At 50.4% G+C, this 16603-nt stretch overlaps 1 protein-coding gene across 2 annotated transcripts in view; it reads right to left on the minus strand.

Annotated features, from left to right (window-relative positions):
* Positions 1-16603, minus strand: part of LOC119394381 (beta-secretase) — a 50211-nt gene that overhangs the window by 8479 nt on the left and 25129 nt on the right. For both annotated transcript variants that reach the window (XM_049415768.1, XM_037661678.2), the window contains one exon: positions 2095-2232. In XM_049415768.1, coding sequence (XP_049271725.1) covers positions 2095-2232 — 138 coding nt within the window. The remainder of the gene's footprint in view (positions 1-2094; positions 2233-16603) is intronic.

Below are 16603 nucleotides of genomic sequence, written 5' to 3' on the forward strand. Positions count from 1 at the left end.
GGATGGCAGTCGTGCATTTTTGAAACAACGAGGCTTTTCTGTCTTCCCAATAACAAGCAGTGGCAGCTTGTGCTCACCGCACATGCTTGCACCAAACAAAACAGTGATTCTATCTTTGTTCTGTTTCCGCCCCTTAATGTCTGCCTCCTTCAAAGTGAACGTCTTCGTAGGAAACATTTTGTAGAACAGAGCAGCTTCATCAAGGTTGTAAACATCTGCTGCTTCGTACTTGGCGAGTAGTGGAGCCAAGGTGTGCTGCTTCCAGCCGTCGACAACAGACTGATCCGCGCTGCCACTCTCGCCACAAACAGTCACGAATGTCAGGTTGTTGCGCTCCTTAAATCGGCAAAACCATCCATTGCTGCATTTAAACTCAGAATGTCCAAGTTGGAGCGCCAGCTGGTTGGCCTTCTCACGCAATATGGTCCCATTCACAGGAAGGTGTGCTGCATTGGCTTTCTGCAGCCAGTTGATCAGAGCTGCTTCAACGTCGGCGTACGTAGGCGGGCGTACTCGTGTACGCTTTGACGAGTGCGTCTTGCTGTAAGCATCGAGAATTTTCTCCTTATTCTTGATGATGTTGCACAGCGTTGACAGAGGCACGTGGTGCTTTTCGGCGAGAGCCGTTTTCGACGCCGTCGACTTGCTGGCCTCTTCAATTAAGCACACCTTTTCGTGCAGGGACAAGCTCTTGTAATTCGGCATCTTCCTTCCAAGCACACCTCAATCAACTAATTCACAGGGAAGACACTCAAGCGGAGACAGGAGACAAATGGAGCAGTCGCACCGAATCGCACAATGCTCGCCAGCCAACATCCAAATGGCACAAAGACTCCACAAAACATTCACTTCGCTAGAGTGGCTAACATCGCTGTTGAGATGATGATGATCATGATCGCATCCGCACGCATCGCCACCTGGCAATTTCTAAAACATGGCGTCTACGACGTATTTCCGGTAAAAAAAAAACATGGCCTTCGAGATCCGTACATCAAAAAAAAAAAAAAAATGCATGTTTTAGTTACAGCCTCCGAGATTCGCAACACCCTTTGCATATCTTAGAAGTCGCGGCCAAGTGTGCCAATAGACCCTTTTCATAATCCGCAAGTGCGCTTCTCTGCGCTGCATATTTGAACAACTAATGGCGGCATCTCTCTTCCTTAGAGTGGAGACGAGGTCCTAGTTGCACGTGCTGAGGCTTGTCTATTATGCGTATTTATGTCAAGAGAGCCCAGTCTACATTTTCCACGTCATAGCGTAAGCAAAATGCGCTTGAACACGCTGTTTGCAGTAAGTGACTAGCCGCCATTAGTTGGGCAAACTGCATGGCAGGAAAGCTAGCTTTACAATTATGAAAAGGGTCTATTAACCGGGAAGTCGCAGACTGGCCGCACCAATTATCCGGTTAAATTTACATGTAAAAATTTGGGACCGCGCAAATAATACAAATTATCCGGGATTCCCAATTAACCGAGTACAAATAACCGAGGTTTTACTGTATTTAAGATCACAAGAGTGATGGAACACACTTTAGAATTGCACTTTCAGGGGCACGCAATGGTGTATTGAATGTAATCAATACACCATTGGCGTATGCATTGTAATCAATCAATAATGTATTGAATGTAGACTTTAGCAGATATCCTGTATTCACATACTACAGTACTATCATTTTGCAGGAAATTTCCAAAGGAATATTACAAGTGTACAAAACAGCGAGCAATTTTATATGTCCAGGTTCAACTGTATATAGTACGATAATCATACAAGCAAAACATACACCTTTATTCGAAGAAAATCAGTCTTTAAATTGCCCATTTGCTATAGCCAGATACTACAATAACTCTAAACGCATTCATTTGCTGCCAATAGCCCGTTCTTATGGCCAGTAGCATTGCCACTGTCATTACCAAAATATCAGATGCACTTGACGTTCTCCATGTAAAAATTATGTAAGCATTATTAGATTTGGGGCACACATTACATACTTTTTAAAATTGTTAAACAGCAAAAAAAAAAAGGACTCTGCAGTGAAGATTCAGGCATACCTTAGAACCGAGTAAAACAGTTTTGAAAATTTCAAAAATGACTTACAGACGGTGGGATCTTCAGAGTGAAAATATTTCCCTGAGCATCTGGCATGAGCACCTCCAGCATGGGGAAATCATTAACCACGAAACCGTCTTCCAGGCAGTAAACAGTGGTGATGTCTGAGGAAAGGTTGTACTTGCCCTGCAAGCAATGCACAGGTCACTAAAAAGATCTAGCCAGACTTATTTACTCATTTTAACTTATTCAAAATACCTTACAAGCCCGGAAAGAAAGAGCACTGGGCATGGGGAGCACGAAAAAAAAAACAGCCACACGGCACAGGCAGTCTATGACAATCAATCATAGAAAATGTTCATAATTATACAATAAAAGACACAAAATAATCGCTTTGTATCACCCCACTATACTCGCGGACAACTTTTCTTGGCAATGAAGGGAAGGCTAGAGAGCTGAACTACGCGTGTGCTACCATTGAAGATTATAGTCCCACAATTGCGACCGTGTTTTCTGCGTGAGAATAAAAACAACAACATTGCTTTATTTTCTACGGGGTGCTGTTTGAAGTGAGCGTCAGCGCGCACCAAGGAGATATTTATATTTGTTTCGATTTATGCAGTGTCATTTCGCGTTTTCGCACCTGTCAAAACGTCGCACCTTTTACGTGCACCTCACAGTCAAAATGGCGCCTTCGTCTTCAGGTGAGCGCTCGTCACCCTCCAGCTTTCCCGACGACTCATTGAGGGAGCTTGTGACGAATTTCACTAACAAATGGCTGTGTAAGCCTGTGACGGCCGCTCGAATAATGAAATGGCCGTCACAGGAGGTACGGAAGGTTCACAAACCAAAACTAAATTCGAGTCGCGCGCCGAACCGGACTACTTCGCGGAGCAGTACATGTGCAGTAGCTCCGCCCCCGTAGCCTTCCCTTCATTGCCAAGAAAAGTTGTCCGCGAGTATATACAGTCGAACCCACTTATAACGATCCCACATATAACGATCTATCGGTTATAACGACCATATTTGTGTGCACTTACGATTTTCCTATGCTAACCATTGAAGCTGCGTCCAGATATAGTGTCATGTGGTCGTGACGTCGACGAACACAGCAGTCGGCGTTTGTAGGATGAAACTGTTTATTTGGCCGAACTTGTGGCCAGAAAATGAGAACTAGAACTACAGCAATGCACGCTGTACAATGATAGCGGCGAACAGGGCGTCGTCCGTCGATCAACTGACAAGCGATCAAGCGCGTCGGCTTTCATACAGGCGCTATCGAACTTTCCAGCAATATCGCTGGTGGCGGCGTTATCTCTAGACAAAACTGGAACATTCGCGTGCGGGGCGCAATCTTAACAAACCGATCTACTACAATCGCGACGCTTCTAGAACACTACTTCGCGGACAGCGTCGAGCGTTGATAACCGTCCCTGCCGGTCAAACCCGAATACATCAAAACAAGACAAGAAGTGGGCGTGGCATTGCCCCCCTCTGAAAAAGCATCGTCCCGATGCTTATGAAAGAACATAGAAGAGAAAAAAACAAACAAAACAAGGGCATACACAAATAAATTACAATAACGAAGGAAAAAATAGAGTCCCGAGGCTCGCTAACGCGCAAAAAACGGCTTAAGGCGCACGACATGGACGACTTCAGGTCGCGCACGGCGCCGCTGAGAGTTCGTAATGCCGTCAGGGGCAACCTCATAGTCGAGTGCGCCGAGGCGTCGAAGTACCCTGTACGGTCCGAAGTATCGTCGAAGAAGCTTCTCACTAAGTCCTCGTCGGCGTATTGGCGTCCATACCCATACACGGTCACCGGGTTGGTATTCCACGTGGCGTCGTCGAAGGTTGTAGCGGCGGCTGTCAGTCGTCTGCTGGTTCTCTATCCGTAGGCGGGCGAGCTGTCGTGCTTCTTCGACGCGCTGTAGGTAGGTGGTCACGTCGATGTTTTCCTCGTCGGTCGCATTTGGTAGAATGGCGTCGAGCGTCGTTGCCAGGCTCCGTCCGTAGACCAACTTGTATGGCGTCATCTACGTCGTTTCCTGTACGGCCGTGTTGTACGCGAAGGTCACGTACGGAAGGATGGCGTCCCACGTCTTGTGTTCGACGTCGACGTACATGGCCAGCATGTCGGCGATGGTCTTATTTAAACGCTCGGTGAGGCCGTTGGTCTGTGGGTGGTACGCGGTGGTGCGGCGATGGCTTGTGTGGCTGTATTCCTTGTTTTGATGTATTCGGGTTTGACCGGCAGGGACGGTTATCAACGCTCGACGCTGTCCGCGAAGTAGTGTTCTAGAAGCGTCGCGATTGTAGTAGATCGGTTTGTTAAGATTGCGCCCCGCACGCGAATGTTCCAGTTTTGTCTAGAGATAACGCCGCCACCAGCGATATTGCTGGTGATTGCACGCGATATTGCACGCGAATGTGGATTCCATCACCGACGTCGTGCGCCAGGAGATCCAGCATTCACTTGGTGCGCCTCAGCTAGCAGAGCCGCAGCCGCAAGCTATGAGCTATGCTGCTGCAGCCCGCCGTCATGCTCCTCCTCCACGCCCACGCCAAGACGACACACCGCCGCAGTACCGTCGCCAGACTCCGCCAGCGACGCCCTACCGTCCACATGTCGGCCAGACGCCGCCGCCGCCACCGACGCCCTACCGCCCACCTGTCGGCCAGCGCTACACCCCGAGGAAAACCGATGTCTGGCGTGCCCCTGACAACCGCCCGCTCTGCTACCACTGCGGGGAGGCCAGCCACACGTACCGCCGCTGCCAGTACCGTCAGATGGGGCTACGCGGATTCCCCGTCAACGCGCCGCGCCCGCAGCCAGGCGAACGGCCTCGCGACATCGACGACTACCTCACAGGCACACAGTGGCAAGAACGACGACCTTCCCGCTCACCGTCGCCCGGCCGCTACATGTCACCGCACCGCCGGCAGTACACTGGCCCAAACCGGGGCCGGTCGCCTAGCCCGTATCCGGAAAACTAAGGGCAGCAATCGATGGAGGTGCGGTTGCTGAACGATGAAATGCTGAAGATCCTCCGCCGTCGATGACGACACCGCGACGAAGTTCCGAGCCCCCGCCGCACGCCGAACGACGTCCCGAAGACGAAACTTTGCGACCGGAAGCAGACCTGACGACGCAACGCGGAAGCAGCGGTGCAAACCGACGTAGCCGTGACCCGATGCCGCGACGTAACCGCAATGCAAGACGGCGGACTAGCGACCTCGACGTTCTGATCGACGGCCACAACGTCACCACTCTCGTCGATACTGGAGCCGACTATTCCGTCATCAGTGGGCCGTTTGCAGCAAAGTTGAAGAAAGTTGGGACTGCTTGGGAAGGCCCCGAGATCCGTACCGCTGGAGGCCATCTAATAACGCTGATTGGTGTCTGCACGGTGAGAGTCACTATCAACAACCGGACTTATCCTGCGAGCTTTGTAATCCTACAAAACTGCTCCAGGGATGTGATACTTGGAATGGACTTCCTAAGTGACCACGGCGCCGTCATCGACTTAAGAACCAAGTCGATAACCCTATCGTCGGAGAAAGCGACACCACCGGATATGAACCCATGTCAACGTGCCCTCAACGTGCTCGAGGATCAAGTCACCATTCCTCCTAGATCCAGCGTCATAATTCCCGTCGGCACCGAAACGGCTGAATGCATCGAAGGTGTCATCGAGAGCGATCAGCGTTTGCTGCTAGACCGTGACATTTGCGTCGCAAGAGGCATTGCTCGGCTGTATGAAGGGAAAGGAAGCGTGATGCTAACGAATTTCAGCCAGGAATACAGACACCTGAGCAGGGGCACGACGATTGCATACATCGAATAAATCTTGGCCGTCAGCGATGCGTTTGCCTTTTCAGATTCTGACGAAGCTACGACGACGATCCCTGAGCCACCCTTCGACGTAAACCCAAGACTTCCCGCTCGCCAACAGCAACAGCTTTGACGCCTTCTGCAGGAATACAGGGACTGTTTCTCGTCGTCGTCGCGGGTCCGACAAACGCCCCTTGCGAAGCACCGCAAGAAGAAAATGCTCGACCACTCCGTCAGAGTCCCTACCGGGTTTCGACGCGGGAACGGGAGGCCGTTAAGAAACAAGTCGATGAAATGCTACGCGACGACATCATCCAGCCGTCCAACAGCCCGTGGGCGTCTCCCGTGGTGTTAGTGAAGAAGAAGGATGGGACCCTACGTTTCTGCGTTGATTATCGTCGCCTGAGCAAAATCACAAAGAAGGACGTATACCCTCTCCCACGGATAGACGACACCCTGGATCGACTCCACAACGCGAATTACTTTTCGTCGATGGACCTCAAGACCGGCTACTGGCAAATTGAAGTCGACGAGAGAGACAGAGAAAAGACCGCCTTTATAACGCCGGACGGCCTGTTCGAGTTCAAGGTCATGCCCTTCGGTCTTTGCTCGGCACCTGCGACTTTCCAACGAGTCATGGATACTGTACTAGCTGGCTTGAAGTGGCAGACTTGCCTTGTTTACTTGGACGACGTCGTTGTGTATTCCTCGAACTTCGACGAACACCTCCAGCGACTTCAATCCGTACTTCAAGCAATCAAGAACTCCGGGCTCACCCTGAAGCCAGAAAAGTGCCGCTTCGCGTACGAGGAGCTCTTGTTTCTGGGTCACGTGATCAGCAAGACTGGAGTGCTCCCAGACCCGCAGAAAACAGCTGCCATCGCCGCTTTCCCGCCACCCACCGACAAGAAGGCCGTGCGCCGATTTCTCGGCTTGTGCGCCTATTACAGACGCTTTGTCAAAGACTTCTCACGGATCGCCGAGCCACTAACGCAGCTCACGAAGACCGACGTCGAATTCAGGTGGCAAACAGCGCAAGTCGAAGCATTTCATGAACTGAAACGACGCCTGCAGACACCCCCGATACTTGCGCATTTCGACGAATACGCCGATACGGAGATTAACACCGATGCAAGCAGCATAGGACTCGGCGCCGTCCTTGTGCAGCGGGCGGGCGGACTGGAAAGGGTTATCAGTTATGCTAGCCGGTCGCTGTCTAAAGCAGAGGTCAACTATTAAACAACAGAAAAGGAGTGCCTCGCCATCATCTGGGCTACGTCAAAGTTTCACCCCTATCTCTACGGCAGGCCCTTCAAAAATGTGAGCGACCATCACGCCTTGTGTTGGCTAGCTAACTTGAAGGACCCTTCAGGTCGCCTCGCACGGTGGAGCCTGAGACTTCAAGAATTTGACATTACTGTCGTGTACAAGTCCGGAAGGAAACACTCCGACGCCGACTGCTTGTCTCGTGCCCCTGTCGACCCACCAACGCCCGACGACCAGGATGATGACAGCTTCTTGGGAGCCATAAGTGCCGAAGACTTCGCCGAACGACAGCGAGCCGACCCTGAACTGAAGGGTCTAGTGGAATACCTGGAGGGCAGGACCATCGTTGTCCCAAAAGTATTCAGGCGAGGATTGGCATCATTTTCTTTGAAAAACAACGTCCTCATAAAGAAGAACTTCTCTCCGGCCCGAGCCAGCTACCTTATCGTTGTACCTTCGGGACTGCGACCAGAAATTTTGCATGCCCTGCACGACGAACCGACGGCTGGACACCTCGGACTTTCCCGAACGCTCGCACGAGTACACGAAAAGTACTACTGGCCGCGCCTTGCCGTCGACGTCACTCGCTACGTAAGGACGTGCCGAGACTGTCAGCGACGGAAGACACCGCCCACAAGACCAGCAGGCTTCCTTCAGCCGATCGAGCCTCCTCGGCGACCATTCCAGCAGATCGGGATGGACCTCCTGGGGCCGTTCCCAACGTCGACTTGCGGAAATAAATGGATCGTCGTGGCTACCGACTACCTCACCCGCTACGCCGAAACAAAAGCCCTGCCCAAAGGCAGTGCCGCTGAGGTAGCCAAGTTCTTCGTTGAGAGCATCGTCCTTCGACACGGCGCCCCAGAGGTTCTCATCACCGACAGAGGTACGGCGTTCACGGCTGACCTAACTCAGGTGATCTTGGAATACAGCCACACAAGCCATCGCCGCACCACCGCGTACCACCCACAGACCAACGGCCTCACCGAGCGTTTAAATAAGACCATCGCCGACATGCTGGCCATGTACGTCGACGTCGAACACAAGACGTGGGACGCCATCCTTCCGTACGTGACCTTCGCGTACAACACGGCCGTACAGGAAACGACGCAGATGACGCCATACAAGTTGGTCTACGGACGGAGCCTGGCAACGACGCTCGACGCCATGCTACCAAACGTGACAGACGAGGAAAACATCGACGTGACCACCTACCTACAGCGCGCCGAAGAAGCACGACAGCTCGCCCGCCTACGGATAAAGAACCAGCAGACGACTGACAGCCGCCGCTACAACCTTCGACGATGCCACATGGAATACCAACCCGGTGACCGTGTATGGGTATGGACGCCAATACGCCGACGAGGACTTAGTGAGAAGCTTCTTCGACGATACTTCGGACCGTACAGGGTACTTCGACGCCTCGGCGCACTCGACTATGAGGTTGCCCCTGACGGCATTACGAACTCTCAGCGGCGCCGTGCGCGACCTGAAGTCGTCCATGTCGTGCGCCTTAAGCCGTTTTTTGCGCGTTAGCGAGCCTCGGGACTCTATTTTTTCCCTCGTTATTGTAATTTATTTGTGTATGCCCTTGTTTTGTTTGTTTTTTTCTCTTCTATGTTCTTTCATAAGCATCGGGACGATGCTTTTTCAGAGGGGGGCAATGCCACGCCCACTTCTTGTCTTGTTTTGATGTATTCGGGTTTGACCGGCAGGGACGGTTATCAACGCTCGACGCTGTCCGCGAAGTAGTGTTCTAGAAGCGTCGCGATTGTAGTAGATCGGTTTGTTAAGATTGCGCCCCGCACGCGAATGTTCCAGTTTTGTCTAGAGATAACGCCGCCACCAGCGATATTGCTGGAAAGTTCGATAGCGCCTGTATAAAAGCCGACGCGCTTGATCGCTTGTCAGTTGATCGACGGACGACGCCCTGTTCGCCGCTATCATTGTACAGCAATGCACGCTGTACAATGATAGCGGCGAACAGGGCGTCGTCCGTCGATCAACTGACAAGCGATCAAGCGCGTCGGCTTTTATACAGGCGCTATCGAACTTTCCAGCAATATCGCTGGTGGCGGCGTTATCTCTAGACAAAACTGGAACATTCGCGTGCGGGGCGCAATCTTAAACCGATCTACTACAATCGCGACGCTTCTAGAACACTACTTCGCGGACAGCGTCGAGCGTTGATAACCGTCCCTGCCGGTCAAACCCGAATACATCAAAACAAGACAAGAAGTGGGCGTGGCATTGAGGTTGCGACGAAGGTAGAATTTTTCGCAGCTCCTCTTGCACGATTGCTCGAATCGTCTCACGCAGGTCGGCGGATCCTAGTGCTTGAACGTCGGCGTAGCTTGTGGTCGAGAAGCTGCGGTTGTATTGCCGTGTTCGCATCTCAAGCGTTTTCTCGATTGTTGTTGCTTCGGAGACATTCTTCGACGGTATTCGGCGGATTCCTCATAAGTCCAGCGAAGAGCTGTTCCTTTACTCCTCGCATGAGGAAGCGGACTTTCTTGTCCTCGGGCATGGCAGGGTCAGCGTGGCGAAATAGCCGGGTCATTTCCTCTGCAAAGATGGCCACGCTTTCATTTGGAAGTTGGACCCGTGTCTCCAGCAAGGCTGCGGCCCTTTCTTTTCGGACGACGCTTGTGAACGTCTCCAGGAAAGCGCTGCGAAAGGTGTCCCAGGTTCTAAGAGTGGACTCCCGATTCTCGAACCAGGTCCTTGCTGCATCTTCCAGGTAAAAGTAGACGTGGCGCAGCTTGTCCTCGGAGTCCCAGTTGTTGAACGCTGAGACCCTTTCGAAGGTCTCGAGCCAGGTTTCCGGGTCTTCGAATGACGACCCGCGGAAAGTTGGCGGCTCCTTGGGCTGCCGGAGAAGTATCGGCGCAGGCTGCACGGGGTCGGTCATCGTCGCTGCGGTCGTTGTTGGGACCTGGGGCTGCCTGGTGTTTTCGGGAAGGAGCCCGTACTCTGGCTGCAGTCCCTTCTGCCTGCGGCTTGTTCGACGATCCGGGTTTTCTTTGCCGTCGTCCTCATCGCGGCTTGGGCTTGGGTCAGCGCTTCGCGGGGGCGTCCGGATCATGGAAGAAGCAGCACCTCCACCAGATGTCACGTGGTCGTGACGTCGACGAACACAGCAGTCGGCGTTTGTAGGATGAAACTGTTTATTTGGCCGAACTTGTGGCCGGAAAATGAGAACTAGAACTACAGCAATGCACGCTGTACAATGATAGCGGCGAACAGGGCGTCGTCCGTCGATCAACTGACAAGCGATCAAGCGCGTCGGCTTTTATACAGGCGCTATCGAACTTTCCAGCAATATCGCTGGTGGCGGCGTTATCTCTAGACAAAACTGGAACATTCGCGTGCGGGGCGCAATCTTAACAAACCGATCTACTACAATCGCGACGCTTCTAGAACACTACTTCGCGGACAGCGTCGAGCGTTGATAACCGTCCCTGCCGGTCAAACCCGAATACATCAAAACAAGACAAGAAGTGGGCGTGGCAATAGCGAACATTTTTCAATGCCTCGTACTTTTACAACGAACACTTCAGACACGGCCGCGGTAAAAATATGGCGCATACGAAGCGAAAAAAAAAAGTTAAAACATGTCTTCTAAAGCGTGACAGGAGCGCGCGCTCGCGCGTGCCCCGCTGCAGTTTACTCGCGACTGAGATACCCGGATCGGCGAGCACCGCACGCAGATTTCAGACGCTGCGAGCGAGGTCGCTCACTTTCCAGCCTTTTCTTCAGTGGTAAAATGGCAGGGAGGGAAAAAAAATAGTAGGCAGAATGAAGCCTAGCGGTCAGCTTTCGCACGGTCACCTTTCCTGACGCCGTTCTCTGCAGCTACGACCGCCTGCGATGAACCAAACCATGCCTTGGAGCGCAAGAAGGCATAAATGCAAGAAGTGATAACCGCGATAACTTTCCATCGCAAAAAGGTTCACTGCGTCCCTAGACTCGTCGACGCCACAATGTGCCGCAAAAAGTCGTCCGTCTTTTCGGTAACGGCAGAGACCGGTCGATCGGTGATTACGACTCCCGCGCGATTGTGGCGATGCCTTCGCGGATAAGCATCAGAAATGAGCGAAGGCGAGGTTGGCGAGGTGGGGGCCGTCGAAGAACGTGCCATCATGCCTTATAGCCGACAACCTTATCACAGTCATCTGTAGATATCTGCTCGGCTGCGCGTGTGACGTACGCCGTACACTGCGGATTGACGGCGGTACGAGCGCGCCATGCTGAGCCATGCTGCCGTTCGCAAGTTCGCCGCCGCGTCGTGCGAGACCGCTTTAAAGTACTTTAAAGTGCGCGTCGCTTTGAGAAACGAAAGTAAGAAGAAGAACAACAACTTTATTAAGTAGCTCGCTGTTAAGCGGCGCGGGCACCGAGAAACGTCGATGAAGTGCGCCGCGCATCGTCGTGCAGGGCCGCGCGAGCATCGCGGAGACGTAGAGTGCGCGTTGCTTGGAAAATGCTTGTTTTCGCCGCGTTGAACGAATAGGCTAGTCGCCGCACCCGTCCGTGCACGGTTCGGAGTGAAGCAAGCACGAAGAACGTACAAACGCGCGCATACGGCATACAGCAAGCGGCCCGGCAGTGACTCCGCGACCCGAGTAGGCGACGCGCTGCACGCAACTAGCCAGGGATGATCGGCTCCACGTCGCGGCACCACGCTTCGGTGAAACGGTTTCAGCTCATTGCAAAGCCGGTTAATTCACTCGTGAGCACGCAGCGGGCGTCGCTTCACGACGCGAAAAGGCTTAGCTTGTCACCGAAGGGGTTGTTAGCACTTTAATAAAAGTGCACAAAGAAAAAAAAACGGCTTGGCCGCTAAGCGCACGTTTTTAAGGGCGAGTTCATATACAACGAACTACTGATATAACGACCACTTTTCGCGACACTTTCGAGTTCGTTATAAACGGGTTCGACTGTATAGTGATTATATCACTATTATCACTACACTTACTCTTTGCACAACGACTCTCAATACGTACCTCATTTGGTCGGCTAGTACATTCACATATACACTTTACAACATAATGTGGGTAGAACAAATTACTGGATACAACAAACCAAGTCCATTTTCCACCAATACCAGCACGTAATGGACAAACATAAAACAAATACAGAATATAGTAAGACTTGATAGTAAATCCATCTTTGCAGTACATAGAGATGTCGTACATCTTTTCTTCTTAGACAGACCAGTTCAGATTCATCGTGAATAAACGTTGGCATTCATATCAGACTACTACATTTCACAATGTCAGTATAATATGTAATGGCAGTTATGAATGCACAGTAGACCCTCGATAATTCAAACTCGAGGGGACCTCGGGATTCTGTCTGAATTATCAGAAGTTCTCAAAATATGACCTGGGGTGCAACAAACCAACTCGTGTTGTAACGTTTATTGTTTCTCAGTGCCACAGCAGCATTATAGGCAACTCTGCATGACTGCCAGTATAGTAGTTTTTAGACGTCAGCGATCATACTGGTGCTCGTTATGACACGTGTGCAGGCGTAATTAAAACACGAAATGCGTTGTGTATTGCGACAGCTCGTAGCACATTCCCATTCTTAAGATGCTTTTCCGAATGACACCAGTGCACTGCAGCGAAATTGATTTTAAAGGGGCCTCAATAGTTTTCAAGACTTTACTGATTTACATTTTTTACTTGTGGGTTTTGTAGACCAAAGGGTGAACAGATTAGTGCAGCAAGAATGGCGGCAATAGGGGCACGCAGTCTGAAGTTATTCAGCCTAGAAAATTCAAAATATAATAAAAAGGATGCCTTTCCTCAACTCGATCTTCGCGGGGTCACACTTCACTCGCCACTGACGTTGCAAGGCGCCACCGATAGAATGAGCTGAAGGCTCCTGTGTATGAGAAGTTTGCATGCCATTTTGCCTGTTCTATCCAATGTGTTGATGAGGCCGTTGTGACAGTAAGAAATAACGTGGCACCTCAAGAGTGAACCGCATGTGCGAAGTAAGGCAGCATCTATCACATTTTGCAAGTTTAGTGATCTTTCTTTGCGACGGCACCTGTTTGAACTTAACCCTGTTACATTTCTTTTTCTTCGGTTTGAGAACAATGGTGCATGGAGCATCCCCTGCACATTTCCTGCAGTGCTGTGGCGTTTGACGCATAGTTTGCCCGGCGTTCCAAATCACAAGTGGGCACAAAAAGGGGTCACTCTTGCGCATGCCTCGGGGGTAGTTTTCAAACTGAAGAAACTGAAAAAAGAGTGTTGGTCTATTTGGTGTTCAGTGACACAGCATGCAAAAGAAAAACAAAATCCAATAGTAATGTTTTTTTTTTTTTTGACACAATGCCACGATCACTTCTTACGTTACAGTAACCCAATCATAGGCCTGCGCTCTTCTCCGTCATTTCAGCCTACAATAGTTCTGGCGAGTGCCACTACGCGTTGATACGGTTGCTAGCGATGTAGGTGCTTCAAAAAAAGTGGTGGAGGGCCCCTTTAAAGGAGCACTGACACAAAATTTTCGCCTCTTGTTTTTTCTGTTGCAATAGGTAGCTAGTGACCCGCTTATAATGGCTGGAAAGCTCGTTTGCTCGAGCGTGCAGCGGTTAGTTATCTGGAGACGGTTTTATAGCGCTCAGTCGCAGTTTCGGTTTCAGAGATTGCCGAGTGAGACGGGACCCAGAATGGTTTTCATTAGAGCTGTGCGAATAGCAAAATTTTGGGTGCGAAGCGAATTCGAATAATAAAGGTTCAGTGCGAATCGAATCGAATATTTTTCGAATAATTTTCGAATATTTCTCAAACATTTTTCGAATACTTCGAAGTGAAATTACAGAAAAATGTTGCAGAGAATCCCTAAGTATGTTCTTATGAGATAGCAACATGAAAGTGTTTCTTTTTGCTAGGTTGATGAAGCGCTGGCACGGGGTGGTGTTTCATAGTTGTCTTATCAAGAATGAGGCAATGTAGAGGCCAAATTGTATTTATGTACATGATTTGGTGCAACCAAAGTGTTGTTGACAACACTTTACACGTGTTAGGCAAAGATGACATTTCCTCAGCCTCTCCTCCTCTTTCAACTTCTGTGGAAGCCCAACCGATGTGATCGACAAGGGTGTGCTCTCTTCAAGTCCGGAATTCCAAATCCGCCTTGTAGACGTCAATATATAAGAACATCTGGGATTTTGGATGCTAAAAAGCTTCAGCGTCCGATTTTTCGAACTTCCAGCCCAAATTTCAGGTCCGAAACAGCACTAATTGAGCCCCCACCTCTGCTACATCTTTCATCTCCATGCTGGAACCAGCGTTTGCGACCATAGCGGAGCTTGAAAGGCAGCTTTGCCGCAATACGGGGGTGTGATGAGGTGAAGCATATTGAAAATCTAGGGACCACTTTGAATCTGATGACTGCGTCATGGCCAAGTTCGACCGTAATGGAGCTTGAAAGGCAGCTTTGCCGCAATACGAGAATGTAATGAGGTGAAGCACATTGAAAATCTGTAGGGGTCACTTCGAATCTGACGCTGACTGTGTCTTGGCCAAGTTAGACCGCAACGGAGCTTGAAAGGCAGCTTTGCCGCAGTACGGGGGTGTGATGACGTGAAGCATATTGAAAATTTGCAGGGGTCACTTTCAATTGGACGTTGACTGTATTTGTTTTTGGGAAGTTCGAATAATTCGAATAGTAAAATTTCAGTGCGAATTGAATCGACTAGCAAACACTATTCGAAAAATATTCGAAATTTCGAATATTCGCACACCCCTAGTATTCATGTAAACATAGCTGGCTGTGTGAGCACAAAAAAAAAATGCGTGCACATGAGACCCGTGTTGACAACTCTTTTCAACGAGGGCTTCCTGTGTGCTGCTATAATCGCCTCCGAGGCACTGTAAATATGCGTGACCCCCCCCAAAAATGCACTGCCGAGGCAGGGACATCAGCCTTTGTGCTACCGTGCAAGCCCGCCCCCTCCATCCATTGAAAAGGTCTGCTAGGAGAGAGCGCTCGCAAGGATCGTGGCAGCCAACACAATATCGTGACGCAGGGTGCAGTTGGTTGTTTAAACGAAAACCAAAGGCGCGTTTCGCATGCAGTGGTGCGACACACACTTTAAAATTGATTTTAAATATGTTCTAGGCTATATTATCAGTGATGCTACTGGCTTAGGCCACTTTGGAGCAGCTTTTGGAGCAGGCAAAATTGCGTTTTGGAGCAGCAAAACTAGCTTTTGGAGCAGGTGTTCTGCCTTCAACAATTCATTCTGAGCCGAAGAATTCTTAAAAAAGTAATAAACATCGACCACAGCAGCGTCGACATCCGAGCCAACAACACTCAAGCCGCGGGCAAATGAGTTGTGCACTTTGTGCAAGCAGCCTCTCCTGCATCTATGATGTCAGGGTATGCTTCCTGCACCTTTTGTTGAATTTCCCGCGTTCAGCCTTCAAGAAGACGAAGACGAGTTTTGGGCCAGCGAGCTCGTGAGCTCGTTCTACCAGGAACGAAAGAGCCATCTTGACGTTCTGGGCTCATGCGGACGCTAATAAACGTCTGTTTGAGCTTGTAAGTCCGCGTCGGCTGGTTTTTGTGCCACATATTTTACACCTTTTTTCTGAAGCTTTTCTTTGCATTAGGTCCATCCGTAGAAAAGCAAATGACATTTTTTCTGCGGCAGGTCCATCATTGCTATCCGCACTTCACTAGCCAAAATTTCCGAAGTCGCAGAGCCCAGCTGGAAAGACTGCAGGTGTTCCACAACTCGCTGCATTTTGTTGGAGAAATGCCTAACTACAACATCAAGTTGTTGGCACCTCTGTTCAGGAAGAGGGGTCTCGTCAATGCTAACAGATAAAACCACATCCGGCTTGTTCAGCTCGTCAAGTACAAGTTTCTTGAAATACGGCCCGAGGCCATCACTAACTATGTAGGGTGCCTTGAACCTCTTACAACTAAACTGCTTCGCTGTTTCGGAATCTCCAAATAACTTGGGAAACAAGGCAGTTGCTGTGTCGGCCCACGAGTATGGGATGCCCTTGAGAGTCATGCCAAGCACAAACAGAGTTTCTGCGTTTGTCACGCGGTCACACTGCAAAATGTTCCATGGACTGCCGAATTCCAAAGTCGGCTGGATCGTTTTCGGCCGCTGCAGCCCACCTGAAGCGTCTCAATGACGACTGGTAGCATCAATGTGCCGTTTCATGGCTGCATGTCGCTTGACTGCTGCTGCGCCGTGTTGCCTACAGTTGATGCTTTTGATTACAAAAAAAAACACAAAACGCAGTTCCTTCGTCCGCTTGACAACACCATATTGATACAGTATAACCTCATTACAACAGACCTTCACAGTGAAGAAGTCTTTTGGTCTGTTGTAAAGGGAGTATGTAAAATCCAAGTACTGTTACAACAGACTTTCATGTAAACACTGAATGGGTCTGTTATAACCGGAGAGAATTAC

Source organism: Rhipicephalus sanguineus, chromosome 5 (genome assembly GCF_013339695.2).
Source record: "Rhipicephalus sanguineus isolate Rsan-2018 chromosome 5, BIME_Rsan_1.4, whole genome shotgun sequence".
Taxonomy (NCBI): Eukaryota; Metazoa; Arthropoda; class Arachnida; order Ixodida; family Ixodidae; genus Rhipicephalus; species Rhipicephalus sanguineus.